Genomic DNA, 20,005 nt, shown 5'->3' with positions numbered 1-20,005 from the left:
TGCTGTCACGCACTCTGATGGGTAACAGATTTCAGCGTAACAGGCATACAGGACCATAGACGTACAGGACCACAATCCTTTGCTGCTAGACGTGCTACGTTTGCACTGCATGTCTGTAGCATGTTGTCAGAACAGCCCATTGATTCAGGCGGCTAAGCAGCGGGAGGGACATCCGTAGGTGGAGGCTTGATCGGTGGAGGTTGGGTCGGTGGTTGCGACAGACTCAGACTGGCATTTATTCCCGCCACGTGTATGGCTGACAGCTGCATGAAAGCGGTGCTTTGTGAGCCACGGAAACATCTTGGACCTTTTGGATAACAAAACCTCTTAAAGCCACGGTGGGAAAATGATGGAAACGCTTTGAAATCGCGTTTAAAAGGTTAGTTTGTCAAAGTCGAGCATCACGTTAGCTAGCATGAACATTAACATCCAGCTGCACTGCGACGACACACACATTTATACACACTTACGTCCGACTTCACTCGTTTCTACTGTTTATTTAATCACCGACTGAAACTCCGGTACACTTTAGTTCGTGTTGGACAGAGTCAGAATATATCCTAAATACAGTTAAACACTAAAACTGTGTTTTGTATTGATTTAACTTCATGTTTTTGTTGTGTGCCGCTGAGCAGAGCGGAACTGGTGCAGTTTTATCTGTTCATATTAAAGGAAATAAGTTTTCAGTGATAACGTCCTACTAAATAAATACTTTATTTACTGTAGTTAAATCTGGACATTTAAACGTAATTAGAGCCACCTTTACAATGTGTTGCTTTAACCTGAGGGACAGTTTTTGTTCAGTATTTTCTGAACATTTTGTGCTCATGGCTGCATGTATGAGTGATTGTAAAGGAGAGGCTGCTGTGACTCATTTCATATCCTGATTACACCTCTGACAGACTTGTGTTCAGTGACTCATTCCTTTGTCCCGTAATATCTGTAATTTAGTACATCCGGAATAAAAACACAACTACAAACAGCCTCTACCATCAAACTGCCCAGGATACCTTGATAATAACAATTTCTCTCACAGGTGACTCAAAACTGTGAACTTTTAGATTAGATTCTGTCCAGTTGTGTAAAACGAGGATTAAAGAGGTACAAGAACCATCAGGGTCAAACTATAATAATCTACCAGAGATTAAAATGATTTGGTTTGCAGCAACTGACAGCTGAAATAACCGTAAACCAAGGTATTGCTAACATAAAAGTAATTCATATCCATCCATGACCATCAGATAAACTATAGGTAGAATTAAAATAACCCACTGAACCAGTTTCACTACGAGCGGGTCACAGCGAAGCGGACATATGAGCCTGTGAAGGTGAGGAGGTGGAATATCTTTATCTGGTGGAGTCACCTGATCCTCATCTGAATGAACTGCGCTCCATAAGATGAAGAAAATCCACCTTAAGAGCTGGAAAATGCAGTGTGAGGATCTAAAGCAGTCACTGCCTGCATACAGCTTCCACACAATGTTAAAATTATTTCATTTACTATGTGGGTAAGATTTTTCATTTTGAACAGGCAGAAGCCTGCGATGGACTGGCGAGCTGTCCAGGGTGTACCCTGCCTGTCGCCCAAAGCCAGCTGGGATAGGTAGCTTCCCCGTGACCCTTTGATTAAGCGGTTCAGAAAATGAATGAATGAATGAATGAACATGCAGAAGCAAAAATGTTTTGTTTGGCTTGTATTGACTGAAACTGCCTGTAATCAGCGTTGGATGCTAGATTATTTAATTTTTTTTGTTTGTTTTGCTCTGATTTGATTTCCGATGCCCTGTTTTACGACTGAATCTACCTTGAAAATCTAATTTCATCCCCGGTGCCTGTTTAATAGCGCTTTGTTTAAACAGATTAGATGTGGTTGACTCCGACAGCTGCCTGAGCCTGTGAGTTTTTGTACTTTTCCATGACGTGATGCTGAACGATGCATCTTTCCCATCTTTATTTTTATAGATTACATGCAGGACCCTGACATTGTAGGTGAGACTTAAATTAGGCTGCAGCGACAAAAGCAAGACACACAACCTGTGTATGTGTATGTGTGTTAACACCACATGGATCATTCTTTTCTAAGTTAACTTATTAGTGAAGAGTGTGCTGAAAGACTTGGATTCTGGGATTTTGTTCAGAGGAGTTTGGATATGGCTGCCAGTTGTCATGGCGACTGACTCCTTCAAACCTCAGCTCTGGTCGCAGAGATAAAAATTGATTAGTAAATCTAAAGTGATTCCATTTTTATTGGACTCGTTCAGTCAGTTCATCCACTTATGGGCAGTGATGAGTTTCAGAGTTCCCTTCCAGGCTTTGACACCGGATGGTAGCGGTAATGCACCACTATGAAGCTCTTTACATCTGAAAATATGTTCTTGAACTTATTCTTCTTCTCTGGTTTGTTCCTTTCGCTGGCTGTGTGTCAGCTGTACAACTGCACACAGCTGCACAGACTTACGGTGGTATTTTATTTGTTTTGTGACCGATAGCTAAGCTCCTTTAAAAACGGCCCAATTCAGCCGACACAGGAGACGCATAAAACTGGCCGTCTGTTACTGGATGTTACCCAGTTAGGAGAACTGCTTACTGGAGGCACTGTGTTGGGAGTGACAACGTTTAACAGCATTATTTTTCTCAGTAACAGAGTAATCTAATTACTCTACCCATTACCGTTAATGTGTGGTGCGTTACTATGAAGTGAATGAATAAAGTGAGTCAGAACACACTCTGGGCTCCACACACTGACAGCTAGTGGGGATACTGGGTGAGTTAACAATTAGATAAGAGATTGATTGGCTAAGTCATATTACATGGTTAGAAACCAGGACACACACGCCTGACACACACACAAACACCAAACAGATTGGATGAAGCAGCAGAAATGGGGAGTCTGGAGAAATCCGATGAAAATTTGGCATTTTTGGAGATATGAGCACTACTTCAGAACATTGAAATCCAGCCGCCTGTGTATTTGTTTGTCTCAGGTTGCGAGAGTTTGATTTAATTGGCCGTAAAGGTGAACACACTGTTTATGTGTAGTTAAAGCGGGCAAAAGGATTTAGTTTCCTCTTTCCATAAGTGGTGAGGTTTAGAGAAATCTGATTGGCTCTGGAGCAGGCATGTAAAATGTAGACTTTTAGATTTGTACTTGTACTTCCATGGGACCACAAACAACTGAAAATAAACAAAAAAATGAACCATGATATAAATAAAACACCATGTGTGGTTGACCACGTTATTGTTCTGCTCAGCTTATGTTACTCCTCTACACATGAAAACAGGAGGAGCTGATGTCGATTGATTCTGTCATAGGTATTGATGACTGATTGGAGAGAACCGTAATCTGTCTGGAGACAAAAAGGAGATTTTCTTGAATTGTGCTTCAGTGTTTCTTGGACCAGATCAGATGGTTTGCAGCCAGTTATTCTGCACACTCTAGCTCCTGTATTGTTGCTGACCTGGATATGTTGATGCCAGACAATCAGCTTATGGTGATGGGAGATACTCTTACATCCTTTAAAATATACTGACGATATCTTCATGTTGTCTTGTTTTTAATCTGACAAGGGCTCAACTGTTTCATTTTGGGTCTTTATATTTTTCTCTTGTTTGCATGTTTTTGCTGTAAATGCCGGAGCTGGGTTTCACTTCGTACAAAGGAGCCACTTTGTCCGTTTGTCCTGTACATTTTGTAGCTGAAAGAGGAGGCGGGAAAAGCTTTGGTAATAAAGAAGACGGAGAGCCAGAACGTTAAAGTTTTCCGCTTTAAATTGGCTTATTACCGCTTTGTTTGCATGTTTCAAGCGGGATTTCCCATGAAAAGCCGTTTTCACATTCCTCTGCTGGAAGAGAGAAAGTCTCACCTTAAAGCTCTATTTACATTCTCGACATGTATCCACATGCTAGATTTGTTCATTTACTGAATTATTTACTGAATCAGGACGCTGAAGGTAGGATGCATCTAATATCATGGCTCTTTGTCTTTTGAGCAGATATTTCAACTATTTCAAACTAAACTGTTCCTTATGGGATCTTTAGAGATTTGTGGAGTTTGCTGATGGAAAATCCAGCTCTGCAAGCTTTGCGATTTTCTTTGCTTTGTGTTTTTACGCATCTATGTGCTCCGAAGCCTCACTGGAATCTGAATATTGGGAACTGTATGGATTTTGTTTTTGTCTGTCTCAGGTCTATAATCTCTCTAATCTAAACATTTTCCTGTGACTTACAGTCAACTTGTTTGTTTTTCTGCTCAGAAATATCAGAATAATTAACTTGGATTGAATATATAATCAGGAAAAATCTCTTGGATACAAAACCAGTTCAGGGAAAAAGACTGTAAAAAGGGACACCTGAACATGTTGATGTTTGCTTTTAGTTTGCCCTTCAGAAGATCTACAGACGTTTTCCAGGCATTTATTTCCCATCCTAAGAGGTTTATAATGCAGCTGAAAAGTTTTCCAGGCATTTATTTCCCATCCTAAGAGGTTTATAATGCAGCTGAAAAGTTTTCCAGGCATTTATTTCCCATCCTAAGAGGTTTATAATGCAGCTGAAAAGTTTTCCAGGCATTTATTTCCCATCCTAAGAGGTTTATAATGCAGCTGAAAATGTAGAACTCTTCATTTTATTATTTTATTTATTGTAAATCCACAATAAGTGATCCAAAATAACATTACCGCATTTTCATCATATAAACAAAGATCTCAATCACTACTGGGTTGCCAAGAGACCTCTGTTTTCACCTGGACAGGAGGATGGAGTCGCTTTACGCCAATCGGCTTTAACTGAAGGTAATGTCCACTCAGGAACAGCCAAAGAAAAGAAGGAAAATAATGGTAGTTTATGACTGGAATAAAGCCAAGATGTTTCTGATGCGGTTGAGTTGGAGGTGGTTTAGTGAGGATTACAGGTAAATAGTAGCCAAATAAGTGTAAAAGAAGAAAAAGTGTAAATATGTAAACCGTTTCTGTTGTTTGATTAGCTGCTTTTCAGTAATCTTTGACAAAATAAAAGCAATATTTCTGAAATTTCGACGAACTCCAGTTACTGTTTTCATTGAATGGTAATCAGTTGTAAAATCTTGCCTCGACAAGACTGAGAATGGTGGCGTGTTTCACGGTTTTCCACTTGTGCTGGAGGATTTTTTGTGGCTCTTAAAAGCCGTTTTTCTTCATGTCTCTCTGATTCCTTGCGATATGTAGGTTTTAAGCCGTTCTAAGGCTCATGGAAACACATTTAATGCATATATTTTTCTATATATTCTATATATTTTTCAGCCAACACCTGAGAGAATGATGTGCATATGAGAAAAGGCTGGATCACTGCTGATCTATGTGTTATTTCTACAAAGAACTGTTAGTAATTTTTGTCTTCTGCTTGGTCTTTATGCTGATATATCTATTGATATTTTTTACATCATTTTAGTCTCATGATCTGACAACTGAGGCTGTACAGACGGAGCAAAAAGTGCCAAAAGTGTCTTGTTGTTTTAGGGGTTAATATCTCTGTCATCAGAGGGACTTTGATGAAAACACAATATGAACCAAACCTGGCCAAAAAGAACGGCGTAACATTACTCCTTTAGGTACGCCTGCTGTAATGGCTCTTGTGAAATTCAAAGAAACAAAGCTGTATTTGGATGAATAATTGTTCCGGTGTTCTGCCACCACCTGAGCCGTCCTGTCCACTTCCATCTTCGTTAGTGTCAGGCGATATGAAAGCCACGCTGGGGCTTTTATGACCCTTTGTTTCCACAATGTTGCAGCTTCGTCTATGATTTACTTGTCATTAGTTCTGCTCAGCTGACCTGAAGTTTAAAGTTACTGGAAGGAGGTGATTTAGTGGCTTAGAAATGTCACTGGGAAAGTGGGCAGTCTCATGGAAATTCACCTCATGTACAAATCTGGGATTCCTGGCAAAGACTGGATGTGAGTGAGCTGAAGGATGTTGACCCAACAGAGTCTTATGACTGGCTGCATGGTGTGTGTGTGTGTGTGTGTGTGTGTGTGTGTGTGTGTGTGTGTGTGTGTGTGTGTGTGTGTGTGTGTGTGTGTGTGTGTGTGTGTGTGTGTGTGTGTGTGTGTGTGTGTGTGTGTGTGTGTGTGCTGCTTCGGGCTAGAGTGATGCATATCTGTTCCTGGTACACCTGTTTTTGTTTGTGGGAAGAATGGAATGTATTCCAGCAGGTTTCTGAAGATTAACTCGTCGGTCACAAAGAAGAAACTAACGAGTCGGTGGATTAAAAACTGGTCTGTTTTTCCATTCAACAAATCCGTTGGATGTTAATGAGGAACCAGTGCAGGCTATAAATACCAGTCTGGTTCTCGCTCACGTCACACACACACTGGAAGTGCTGTCAGAGCTTTTATTTGCTGAGTGGCTCGATAACTTTTCAGTCCTGATGTTGGGTTTATGTTGGCAGCTAGCTGGGGTGTGTAGTGAGCTCAAGTTTTTGACTAATGTCGACACTGAATTTGTTCCCAGCCTCAGGCTGCTGGCTCAAGTGCAAAACCTAAAAGGGAATTATTGAAACTTCTCTAATTTGGGTCATTTAACTGGACATGTGCACTAAGGATGCATTCACATCAGGATGGCCCGCTAGACTCGGTCCAAATGGGGACCAGTTGTAGGGGGTGTATCCATGCAGACTGAGATTGTGTTCACGCTGCACTTTAGTCAAATGCAGCAAAACTTTCCAATAATATATCCACATTCCCACCAGAGGTGGCGCTGCACTAGTATTTAGCAATAGAGAGGACAAGACCAGCGTGAAAAGTTCCATTGTGTCTGTTCCATTTAATATCGATTCATTTATTTATTCATGTAACGTTAAAAAATATTAGAAACATTCTCAGACACAGTCGGCATGACAACCAAAGTCAATATTTGGGAGTAATCAGATAAGTGTAATAATTTAGTGATGTGTCTAAAAGCACTTCTGAAATACAACATTTAAAACGTTGTCCACATTTTGTAGTCCATTATATTTGACTTTTTTATTATTTTGGTGGAAATACGTGTGTTGTGACATCACTTCCTGTTATTTAGTGTTTGTTGAACATGGTGGAGCTCAAGGCTTTAGCGTTAGCTGCTAATGTGAGAGCTAATGAGCTACTAAAAAGGTTACATGTGAATGTAATCCAGAGGTGAATGACGCCGGATGAATTCTGCCTTATTCAGGCGAGGAAGATGCTTCAGGACAGAAGCGAAACTGGTACATGTAGGTACATATACATCAGGAAGTCACGTGAGAGTAGGACCACTGTTGTCACTGGAAAAGGAAACATATTTAAAGAGAAATCATTAGTTTTATGAATTGATTAATAAGTAGTATCATTTGAATTAAATCGACTTGAATTCATTCAAATCCATTTAATTGATTTTAACCTAACTCTGCTGCTCTGTAAACAATAAATACAAATTAAATCTAACCCGAGTTGTACACAGTTACAGAACTGCAGGCGGCATGACGTTTGTTTACCGTTGCTTTAGATAAACATTAACTCCATTCGACCTTGTTACTGTACATTTATCCGCTACTTTTTCCTTTTTTCCTACAAAGCTGTTGGTTTTCTGGTGAAACATTATTCCATGTATTTCTTCCTTTCGCTCCAGCTTCATTATGTCCTCCTTTAAAAGCTGGTGAGCCACAATCACATGTTGCTGTTTTTTATAAAGAAGTCTGAAAGGATTACTCGGTCTCTCTGGAGGGAATAACCCCCCCCTCTGCAGTCCTCTTCCCACTCCGACATGCCTCTTCTCCACCAAAACAAAGCAACACACACTGCAGCACACAGCAGTAAACTGGGCTTTTGTTTACTTTTATGAGACAGATGTTAAAGATTCATGTTTCTGTAAATAATATTAATATTCATGTTTCTTCCCACAATTATTTGTGAAATTTGGATCAGCTTTAAGAAGTAAAATGAATCCAGATTCGGGCTCCACTATGTTAGGAAAACATGAAATAACACTGTTAAACAAAATCAAATCACATTCAAAAGGAGTAGAAAGAAACATGAATGTATTTAATCTTCTCCTTTATTCTGTCTTGCATTGTTGTATCCATTTCCTTCCCGCTTACCATGTTCGCAGATACAAGAACTCGTCACCTTGATGTAACGGACATAAAGCAAAGTTTAAACAAAAATCAACGTAAACTTGTCAACACCGCTCTTCTTCCCTGTGTCGCGTGTAAACAATGTGTTTGCACAGCTTCATGAACTAGTTTATGCTTGGACATTGCTTAAACCTCCCCCACCACACACACACACACACACACACACACACACACACACACACACACACACACACTGTTCCATAACTTCCCCACAAACAGAACCTCCAGCTTTGACGTTGTCTCATACGTGCGTCATCGTCCACGGACATCCGCTGAACTTTACAGCTTTGACTTAACATGAGTGCAGTTATTTAGACTGGAAAGTCTTCGTACAACTCCGTGTGGTTCTGAACATTTAAGATGTAAAATATGGAGACTTGTGTTTCTGCAGCCGTTCTGATCTGCTGGTCATGCAGCCTGACTGAATTTTCCAGCCTGATCCAGACTCCTCTGGAGGCCGTTTTAGTTGCTGGGAATGTTTCGGCCTCTTGCTAAAATGTCTTCACACCTCAGCAGTAAGGTTTAACGTCTTTGTGTCTTCTGTTGGTGTTTCCAGACTCTCCTGCTGCAGGATGAAGATACGAGAAGAAGGCACTCCGCAGGACCGGTGAGTTTCACTCTTACTTCCCATTACTGGCTCAGATTTTCAGCTCTCAGCCACATGCTGCTTTCTAACGGCGGTTTGCAGCCGTGACGATCCATACACTGTTTAGAGTTTACTCTTGGTTTGTTTACCTTGTTTCCTCTTTACTTCCCACCTGCAGGGGCTGTGTAGTTGGCATCAGTTTCTTCATTTTGGGCCTGGGAACGCTGCTGCCATGGAATTTCTTCATGACAGCTTCACTGGTAAAAAAAAAAACAAAACATAAAAACTGAATTGAAAGTGTTGAAGTCTTTATGTTAGCATGTCTGATACCTTGTACTTAAACACATTTATGTTTGCGTTCACATGTCCTTGTCTGCCGTTCTTACGCATGCTAGTTCCACATCTCTGAAGCTGTGCAGGCACTTTTCATTCCAGGGCAGCGCGACGCTCCAGTCAGGCTATTTTCAGCTGCTTTCTGATGGCGGATGGAACTGTCTGACAGCAACCAGCATCAAACCAAAAGCAGTGTTATTCTAGCCCACATCTTCAGAGATGCATCTGGGTTGCTGCTTAAAAAGCGCTGTGGAACATTACAGTCTGGTTATTTTAATATTCTAATTTAGTTTCATACCTGTGGCCTGAATCCGCTGGGAAATGAAATGATCTAATCAATAGCAGACTTTGTGCTGACTTTAACTCGCCTGCCGCTGAGTATAAAGTCTGGAAAAGTTTGGAAAGAGCCGCCGGCCGGCCTTTGAAGACTCCTTGTTGACAGTTGCTGGTTGGAAACGCGTATCAATACACAACTACAGTTGAAAAGTGTTAAGCTGCTGCTTGTTTTACGAGGAAAAAGCTTCCAAGCAGCTTTTTTACTCGTTAGCTGATCTTTAGGAACATTTCTTCAGGTTTTCTGAAAGTCTTCTCTTTTTATAAAATAATTTTGAGTCCAGTTCTTGAACCTGACCACTTTCTCAAGTTTGTGTGTCAAGTTACTGCGAACTCGTCCATGCAATGTTCACGTAGACGAGATGGAGTTCTGTTCACACAAAGAGCCAGATGTTGCATCTTTATCACCTGACACAATTTACATTGTTTAAGCTGCTCTTTGTTTTGTTTGTTAAAGTGGAAATTTAAAACTTTGTAACTGTTTAAAATATGTTTCTGATTGTTTTAACAACACAGTGACAGTTATCAGTTTATTACCCAGCGGCATCTGAGGCGTGAGACTCACAGGCTTTCCTTCCAGCCTGGAGCGTCAACGTTGCCACTTGGGTTCACATTACAGCACTGCTTCTCATGCCAGCTGGATATCAAACCACTGGCTGGTTTAAACATGCACAACGGCTGAATCCATAAAGAATGTTATCAGAAGGAAAGAGACGGGGCATCATCATCATCATCAGACTGATTTTACTGGTGGAGACATGATGAAGATGGATGCTCCCTTTCCTCACTGAGAAAATCTGACACAACACGTCTCTACATCGGAACAAGTCAGAAACAAAGTTTTAAAGTTTTATCGAGCTTCTTCACAAAAAAACGTTTATAACCATTAATGTCAGATTTGTTCCAATGCAGCAGGAATCAACAACAAGGCTGTGAGCAAAGTTTTTACCATGAAGCTGTGAGATGTGATGCTGTTGGCATGATGCTTAAACAGAAACGGTAACAAGTAGATGTAAAGATGCATCTCAGCTTCTCATTTCTTTACTTCTACAAAACATGGTGAAGATAAATTCAGATGTTTCTGTCTGCACCAGCAAAGCGCTTCACAAATGATCAGGGTCCATACTGGGCTTGAGGAAGCTTGCGCATAAAACGACGAAGGCTGAGGTTCATCAGATGGCACAAGAACTGGACTGAAAACCAGGAATCAGAGGAATAGTCCCTGATAGGCTGAAGCTCGGCAGTAGGATCATCTGGACAGAGAAGAAAACACCAAGAAGAGCTTTGGAGAACTGTTCCTGAAGAATAAGGAGAAGAAACTAGTCTGAGGAGGAGTTGACATTAGAAGCCTTTCACTATGAAATGTGATGATTTCCTTCTGGGTGGAAGCATCCACCCTGCAGGAGCTGAACTCCGTTTAGGCCTGGTGCTTATTTTTACCAGTGTCAGGACTGATGCAGCTCTTCAAATGATGATGTTTAAAGGGGTAGTGCAACAACACATCTGTGTTTACTTGTAAACAAACAGAATGAATTCATTGTGATGAAACCCACCTTTATTGTTAAAATTAGTCCATTTTAAATTTCTTTAAAAACTGGGGTTTTGGTCCAGAATGTCTCAAAACCCCCTACAGGGTGAAACCAGGTTGGTTTCTCATGATGTAGAACTTCTCACCGCCTCCTTCCAGGTGCAGAAAGGGTAGACTCACCCTGCAGACTCAGAAGCCACGCCCACAGGTGTGAACTTGTGTAGATTCACAGGTTTCAGACTTTTACTTTGGAGAAAATGTGTCTCGGACTGATCAGGGATCAGAACCGCTGCGTTGTGAAGCTGAGGGGTTAGTGGAGGACAAACGTCTTCACCTGAAGGACCACTCTATTAACCTGTTTATCTCCATCAGCCTGAGCTTCTGTCTGCCAATCAATAATTCACACACACACCTGATCGCCCCAGACCTCACACCCCCACACCTGCAGTTTCTGGTGTTTTTATAAAGTTTGGTGGTGGGAGGAGTTTGGCACAAAGTTAGGATGGACTTTTACTTTTCTTCTGTTCTACAAGCTTTTCTCCAAAGCAACATACATCATTTATCAATAAAGCCATTAATAGCAAATAATCCAACATGCTTGTCATGTGGGTGGGAGGAACCCAGAGAGGACCCCCACATACACGGGAAGAACACGCGAACTCTGCACAGAAAAGCAGCTGTGACTCAAACCAGCAGCCTTCTCGCTGTGAGGCCACAGTGATGCTGTGTGTGTGATAACACACACTTCCAGTTCAACTGTTCAGCCTGCTGGTAGAACTGGTCTTTCATGTCCTCTGCTGTCTGGTTCATCTGTTGTTTATAAAAGGAATCAGTTTGCACCGATGTCCAGTTTTTCTGGAAGTGGGTGCAGCATGATGCGACGCGTTTCCAAGAAAACAACGGATGGATTGCTACGGGAAAGTAGGACGTTGCATCATCCATCTTTAATGTGCCGTAACAAACCACATTTACTTCCTGCGTGTGAGCTGGATGTTAATGTGTACTTAAATATGGATTTCTATCCTCCTATAATGCATCAGATAACCTGCTTCTGCCTCGTCTCCTTGTGGTGTTGTAGTACTTCCAGGCTCGCCTCAACACAACCGAATACTACAACGGTACAGTGGTGCCTGGCAAGGAGTACCACTTCAACAACTGGATGACCCTGCTGTCCCAGCTGCCCCTGCTGCTCTTCACCTTGCTCAACTCCTTCCTGTACCAGAGGTTGGTGATGCTGGGGGGGGGGGGGGGGGGCAGGTCGAGATCTGCTGAAATAACTCACTGATTGTTTATCTGATGTAAAATATAAAGACTAATCATTTTTCCATCAACAGTAGTTCAGTCAGGATGATCCTGCTCAGTAATGAACTTTGAACAAATCAAACATCTTCACATCTGGCGGCAATGTGACAAGTCAGATAACCGTCATGGTAGTTAGTGCTGTATAAATGAAAACGACGTATTATCCTCTTCATGAGGAAGACGTCGGACTAACCCGAACCCCTCGGAGGTGTTCTGTCCGACCCGAACCCCTCGGAGGTGTCCGTGTTCCCAACGTGTTCGTGTGTTTGTAAGAGTCGGTCTGGTCGTGTTTCAGGATATCGGAGGCGGTCCGGATTGCAGGCAGCCTCGTCTTTATCCTGTTGCTCTTCATCCTCACCGCAGTGCTGGTTAAAGTTCCCATGGAGGAAGACCGGTTCTTCTCTGTCACCATGGCGACCATCTGGTTCATCAACTGTAAGTTTCTGCAGCTTTGTCTCTGACGGTGATGAACATGTCTGCATCAGCGATCCGATCAACCCCTCCTCTTCCTCCTGCAGCCTTCAGCGCCGTGCTGCAGGGGAGTCTGTTTGGCCTGGTGGGTCTGCTGCCTCTGAAATACAGCGCCGTCTTCATGAGCGGACAGGGGCTGGCGGGGACCTTCGCCACTGTTGCCATGCTGCTCGCCATCGCCAGTGAGCCGCCCACATGCACACAAACGCCAGCAGGCGCACGATTCCCTAGTTGCCTAGTAACAGAGGACATAAAATGACTAGAGCTTGATGTCTCACTCTTCTGTTGGTCCTGATGGGATAACCTGTTTGTTGCTCAGGTGACGCCGACTCTGAGGCTGCGGCGTTGGGATACTTCATCACACCATGTGTAGGAACGCTGGTCACGCTCTGCAGCTACCTGCTGCTGCCACGCCTGGTCAGTGACTACATTACCCACAATCCATTTAGCCCTAGCTTCAGGATGATGCCTCATGTTTTATCCATTCCTGGAGATCTAACTTTGTCATGCAGATGAAATCATTTAAACACGTTGTTCCTGCTTCCTCTGCAGTCTGACTTTAATCCAGAATAATCAGCAGCTTTGTTCCTGTTTTGCTGGAAGTTTGATGACTTTCTCTCCTCTTGTTTCCACTCAGCCCTTTGCTCAGTATTACCTGAAAAGAAGCAGCAATTATGAGGAAGAAACCACCGATGAGCTTCTGAAAGGTGAGACTTCGGCTGCTGCTTGTCCTCGGGGGGGAAAGTGACCGTCTCATGAGACGTGTCAACAAAACAAACATGCACGTACATGTGATGCTCGGCGTGAATATCCCTACATGTTTGTGAGTATAATCATGTGTATTTTGTCTGAGGATGTGATTCAGAACGTTACAACTTTATGGATTTACACATTTTGTGGTCTTCACCGTGGTTACGAGCCGACAGCCGTGATTTTACTGGTAAATACGTGACCGGACTCCTCCACAGGGAAAAACAAACTGCGTGCATCTTAAACGTTAAGGCGTGTAATTTCCTGAAGTCGTATGTAATGTTGTCGACCTGCTGAAGGGAAACAAGTGAACGGTATGAAATGCAGCCTCAACAACTGCAGGCTGACAGTCTGCCAGTCTGGACCGCCGATGGGTGTTTTGCAGGAAGAGAGACCATTAGGAACTCTACATGTGCGCTAATGTCGGCTCGTCTGCGCTGATGGGTGGATAACACCAGTGGGATGAAAAGAACGAAGCTTTGAGCTCAGTTGAACACGTTGCTGACCAACCAGAAGTTTGGGAAATGTTTGGTTGAGAGATCCGGCTGCAGCAACCGAGGCTGGACCGCACCGGCGCCGTGAGCACAGTGATGAGCGGAGCTACGGTACGTCAGAGGAGCTGGTGGGATGAAGCCTCATGGCTGATGTTTTCTGACCAGTCAGCCGCAGCGTGGATGGCAGAAGTTTCCAGAGACGTCAGCCTGGCGTCGCTGAAGTTTGCTTCTGAGTTGTGAAACACAGACCGGGTCCCTCTGAAAAACTGCAAGATGTTCAAGTCTGGACTGGACTGCAGAGCATGAGGACACGTTAACACGAAGTCTTTAATATGCTATATAATAATTTATAATATACATTTAATATGCTAAACCTTTATTCTACGTATCAGAATGCAAAGTAGACCAGATCCTGCTGAAAACCTCAAGACCAGCTTGTTCCTGTCTGGACCGGATCGTTCTGAGCCAGAAGGTTCATTTACACACAGCTGAGATTTAATATCGTTGATATTTCTATTATTTCTTTCTTCATTGATGATTGGACGGCAACAACGTGGAATGCCGTGATTGGACCAGAAGGCTCACGGCTGGTTTGCATCTGCAGCTAAACCACATCAGACCTGGGACCAGGTCCAGAACACCAGTGTGTGGAACTGATTCGGAGGATCAGTTCCCCCTGAAGAATTTCTGTCCATGTTCTGCCACACCGGAGTCTTTTTGTCGTCTGGTGTGTTAGTGCACGCTCCGAAGCGTGAGCAGGGTTAAGCCCATCGTCCGTTTGTCTGACAGCGAGTCACCGTCCGTTTGTGTGACAGCGAGTCACCGTCCGTTTGTCTGACAGCGAGTCACCGTCCGTTTGTGTGACAGCGAGTCACCGTCCGTTTGTGTGACAGCGAGTCACCGTCCGTTTGTCTGACAGCGAGTCACCGTCCGTTTGTCTGACAGCGAGTCACCGTCCGTTTGTCTGACAGCGAGTTAACGTCCGTTTGTCTGACAGCGAGTCACCGTCCGTTTGTCTGACAGCGAGTCACCGTCCGTTTGTGTGACAGCGAGTCACCGTCCGTTTGTCTGACAGCGAGTCACCGTCCGTTTGTCTGACAGCGAGTCACCGTCCGTTTGTCTGACAGCGAGTCAACGTCCGTTTGTCTGACAGCGAGTCAACGTCCGTTTGTCTGACAGCGAGTCAACGTCCGTTTGTGTGACAGCGAGTCACCGTCCGTTTGTCTGACAGCGAGTCACCGTCCGTTTGTCTGACAGCGAGTCACCGTCCGTTTGTCTGACAGCGAGTCACCGTCCGTTTGTCTGACAGCGAGTCACCGTCCGTTTGTCTGACAGCGAGTCACCGTCCGTTTGTCTGACAGCGAGTCACCGTCCGTTTGTCTGACAGCGAGTCACCGTCCGTTTGTCTGACAGCGAGTCACCGTCCGTTTGTCTGACAGCGAGTCACCGTCCGTTTGTCTGACAGCGAGTCACCGTCCGTTTGTCTGACAGCGAGTCACCGTCCGTTTGTCTGACAGCGAGTCACCGTCCGTTTGTCTGACAGCGAGTCACCGTCCGTTTGTCTGACAGCGAGTCACCGTCCGTTTGTCTGACAGCGAGTCACCGTCCGTTTGTCTGACAGCGAGTCAACGTCCGTTTGTCTGACAGCGAGTCACCGTCCGTTTGTCTGACAGCGAGTCACCGTCCGTTTGTCTGACAGCGAGTCACCGTCCGTTTGTCTGACAGCGAGTCACCGTCCGTTTGTCTGACAGCGAGTCACCGTCCGTTTGTCTGACAGCGAGTCACCGTCCGTTTGTCTGACAGCGAGTCACCGTCCGTTTGTCTGACAGCGAGTCACCGTCCGTTTGTCTGACAGCGAGTCACCGTCCGTTTGTCTGACAGCGAGTCACCGTCCGTTTGTCTGACAGCGAGTCACCGTCCGTTTGTCTGACAGCGAGTCACCGTCCGTTTGTCTGACAGCGAGTCACCGTCCGTTTGTCTGACAGCGAGTCACCGTCCGTTTGTCTGACAGCGAGTCACCGTCCGTTTGTCTGACAGCGAGTCACCGTCCGTTTGTCTGACAGCGAGTCACCGTCCGTTTGTCTGACAGCGAGTCACCGTCCGTTTGTCTGACAGCGAGTCACCGTCCGTTTGTCTGACAGCGAGTCACCGTCCGTTTGTCTGACAGCGAGTCACCGTCCGTTTGTCTGACAGCGAGTCACCGTCCGTTTGTCTGACAGCGAGTCACCGTCCGTTTGTCTGACAGCGAGTCAACGTCCGTTTGTCTGACAGCGAGTCAACGTCCGTTTGTCTGACAGCGAGTCACCGTCCGTTTGTCTGACAGCGAGTCACCGTCCGTTTGTCTGACAGCGAGTCACCGTCCGTTTGTCTGACAGCGAGTCACCGTCCGTTTGTCTGACAGCGAGTCACCGTCCGTTTGTCTGACAGCGAGTCACCGTCCGTTTGTCTGACAGCGAGTCACCGTCCGTTTGTCTGACAGCGAGTCACCGTCCGTTTGTCTGACAGCGAGTCACCGTCCGTTTGTCTGACAGCGAGTCACCGTCCGTTTGTGTGACAGCGAGTCACCGTCCGTTTGTCTGACAGCGAGTCACCGTCCGTTTGTCTGACAGCGAGTCACCGTCCGTTTGTCTGACAGCGAGTCACCGTCCGTTTGTCTGACAGCGAGTCAACGTCCGTTTGTCTGACAGCGAGTCACCGTCCGTTTGTCTGACAGCGAGTCACCGTCCGTTTGTGTGACAGCGAGTCACCGTCCGTTTGTGTGACAGCGAGTCACCGTCCGTTTGTCTGACAGCGAGTCACCGTCCGTTTGTCTGACAGCGAGTCACCGTCCGTTTGTCTGACAGCGAGTCACCGTCCGTTTGTCTGACAGCGAGTCACCGTCCGTTTGTCTGACAGCGAGTCACCGTCCGTTTGTCTGACAGCGAGTCACCGTCCGTTTGTCTGACAGCGAGTCACCGTCCGTTTGTCTGACAGCGAGTCACCGTCCGTTTGTCTGACAGCGAGTCACCGTCCGTTTGTCTGACAGCGAGTCACCGTCCGTTTGTCTGACAGCGAGTCACCGTCCGTTTGTCTGACAGCGAGTCACCGTCCGTTTGTCTGACAGCGAGTCACCGTCCGTTTGTCTGACAGCGAGTCACCGTCCGTTTGTCTGACAGCGAGTCACCGTCCGTCTGTCTGACAGCGAGTCACCGTCCGTCTGTCTGACAGCGAGTCACCGTCCGTCTGTCTGACAGCGAGTCACCGTCCGTTTGCTTCACACTAAGTGTAGTGCTTTGTTCCGCGGTCCGGCTGAATCAGATCCGTTTACTGGAACATTATCTCATTAAACCAGTTGACCCTCCGTTTATCCAGTTAGTCTGTTCCCAGACAGACGGGGTCTGTCTTACACACCACACACACTCCTCGCCTGCAGCTACATCCATGTCCTTGCAGCAGATGTTTAACAACATTTTTATATGTGATGTGTGTAATTACAGACGGCAGAAAGATGGAAAACGGGAAGCTGAACGGTCACGCCAATGGGTCGCTGAGCGACAACGCGGCTCAGCCCAGCAGTCAGACTGGGGAAGAACTGGTTTCCAGTCCAGAGTCGAAGCAGCCCTTCCTGTCAGAGGAGCAGGTTGAGAAGGGACAAGCCAAGGCCTCCGTGCTGGAAGTCTTCAGAAAGGTAATTCCAGCAGATGAATGAAGTATTTTTCCACCACCTGGAACCTTTCTGTTTTGGATCAGTTGAGCATGACGTGTTTTGTCTCCTGTCCAGATTTGGGTGATGGCGTTTTGTGTGACGTTTATGTTTACAGTCACCTTGTCCGTGTTTCCTGCTGTTACCGTGGACGTTAAAACCAAGTTTCCAGGACGATGGGGTAGGACTCAGCCTCACGTATCTCTGCAGCGTTGTGTCCTCGTGTCTGACTGTCTGTCTGTTCTCTACATTTCAGAGCGCTTCTTCATCTCCGTGTGTTGCTTCTTGATTTTCAACATCTTTGATTGGCTCGGTCGGACCGTCACCACATGGATCCACTGGGTGAGCGTCCTCGTTTTCCTGCTGTTTATCTCCAGTCTGAATCCATTGAGTCTTTATTGTTAAAGTGGAACTATTCTGTGCATGTCAGGCTAATTTTTTTTTTTTTATTTTAGACCAGAAGGGCTGGGAGTTATTGTCACAAATCACTTTATTTACTTCAGACTGACCCTCTCCGTAGGCTGTCAGATCAGCCTGTGGGCAAAACGAGTGGATTGAGACTCTTCCACATTAAGCCCCGCCTCCCACCACTGCACTACATCGGGAGCGCGCACCGCACCTGCTTTCGCCGTCATTGTAACATCTCATAAACAGAAGGATTAGGCTAATATAAACTCAGTAACAAACAAAATACAATGTCAACACATAGCATACAGCCCTACATGTTGGAACCTGAATCAGAGCCTGAAAACGAAGTGGAAAACAGCAACCCACAGTAACGAATGCAGCAGGATGTCTCTCTTTGGTAAACTCACCAGCCATCGTTGGAAATAACTTTATCCCACGTTTTCCACCCGCCTGATGTATTTGTACATGCCCTTGTTAACCAGTAGAAGGTAACCAATCACCAAACCTTATCCCCCGGGACGTCACAAGGATTTCCAAGTAGAAAAAACTGTAAAACCACGCGTTTTCGTTGCCATGGAAACCGAACGGAGAGAGTGCTGGAACTCAAACTCAAACTCAAACATGCGTTTAGGTGATAAAAAACAGTGTTGTTCACATGTCTGATGAGGATTCAACACTGTAACACTGTAGAAAGCTCAGAAAACTCCAAATACCATCATAGCACCCCTTTAATTATTATTTGGGTTATAATTTTGTTTTATCTATAATTCCCCACTAGGAATAAAAATGTGTTTAGTTTTATTTTTCAGTTACAACGTTTATGTTGTAACGAAGCGGCTGTGAGCATGAGCAGTTGTTGCTCTGCCAGTCGCTGGTGGTTTTGTTACTGTTGTACCAGATGGTCCCGTCTCTCACACGGCTCGGTATTCTCAGCCCCGACATCCCTGCTTTCCACGCAGTCAGGAACAGTGTCGTGTTGGATGGATTATTAAACCACGCCATCGTTTCCCACCATGTCTGCTGAGGCGTTTTAAGGACTTGGTTGTGAATATCCTCTTCTGTCCCGTTTTCTCCTGAATCCCAACAGCCTCTGAAAGACTCGCGCCTCTTCCCAGTGCTGGTCATCTCCAGGGTGATCTTCATCCCTCTGCTGATGCTGTGTAACGTCCAGAGCCGCTCTTACCTTCCTGTTCTCTTCCCCAACGACGCCGCTTTTGCCGTCATCATGGCTGTCTTCTCTCTGTCCAGCGGCTACTTCGTCTGCCTCTCCATGTCCTACGCTCCACAGTGAGTACCAAGTTCATCACTAAGCGAAAGACAGAATCTCTGGGCTTTAAAACAACTCTGCTGTTTGGGACATGTAACGTCTGAAAAGGACCATAGAAGAAGAAGACGGACAGCTGCAGTGCAGCGATCACAGGCTCCTCCCACTGATGAAATCACCTTTATGTTTTAACAATTTTGGCCACTACCAGCCACCGTACATCCTCAGAAGTAGATGTCAGTAACCATTTCAGTAATTTGTACGTACTTCCACCGAGGGTCGCTGGTTGAAGCTAAAGCCGGTGATGTGAATGTGATTCTGTTGCAGTTTTACTAAAGTAGAACTAAAATATGACATCTGTCCACAGGATGGTTGATCCGAAGGATGCAGAGACCGCCGGAGCCCTGATGACTTTCTTCTTGGCTCTGGGTCTGTCCATCGGAGCCGCCGTGTCATTTCCCCTCCGGAGTCTGGTCTAGTTCCAGACACAGCACTACCCTCTTTCTGGAGTGCTGTTCTGTCTGAGACTAGAAGGAAGGAAGGAAATACAAGGACCCATCATTCTGTACCTCCTATTTTTCCTCCACACGCCATCTGACGAGGAGAACTGTGAAATAATGCCGGACCCGACGGTCCCTCTAAAGGTCCAGCAAAGGAGAGTTCGGCGTTCTTCCATTTCTAGATTTATATTTTTTTAGTTTAGTTTTCTGGCAGTTGGAGCGTTAGTGTTGCTGT

The 20,005-nt window shown here is 45.1% G+C and overlaps 1 protein-coding gene across 1 annotated transcript; it reads left to right on the top strand.

Annotated features, from left to right (window-relative positions):
- Nucleotides 1–217: 217 nt before the first annotated feature.
- Nucleotides 218–19,999, top strand: LOC306769352 (equilibrative nucleoside transporter 2-like). The gene is made up of 13 exons (XM_079257925.1): nucleotides 218–379; nucleotides 8,676–8,726; nucleotides 8,884–8,965; nucleotides 11,978–12,123; nucleotides 12,497–12,636; nucleotides 12,720–12,854; nucleotides 12,992–13,089; nucleotides 13,310–13,379; nucleotides 17,393–17,583; nucleotides 17,677–17,779; nucleotides 17,855–17,940; nucleotides 19,094–19,293; nucleotides 19,638–19,999. The coding sequence occupies exons 2-13, from the start codon at nucleotides 8,692–8,694 to the stop codon at nucleotides 19,747–19,749; spliced, it is 1,398 nt and encodes a 465-aa protein (XP_079114051.1). The 5' UTR covers nucleotides 218–379; nucleotides 8,676–8,691; the 3' UTR covers nucleotides 19,750–19,999.
- The last annotated feature ends 6 nt before the right edge of the window (nucleotides 20,000–20,005 follow it).

The sequence above is a fragment of the Telmatherina bonti genome (genome assembly GCF_933228915.1).
Source record: "Telmatherina bonti genome assembly, chromosome: 18".
NCBI lineage: Eukaryota > Metazoa > Chordata > Actinopteri > Atheriniformes > Telmatherinidae > Telmatherina > Telmatherina bonti.
Note: the sequence above shows the minus strand (reverse complement) of the source record. Positions and strands in the feature narration are given on the sequence as shown.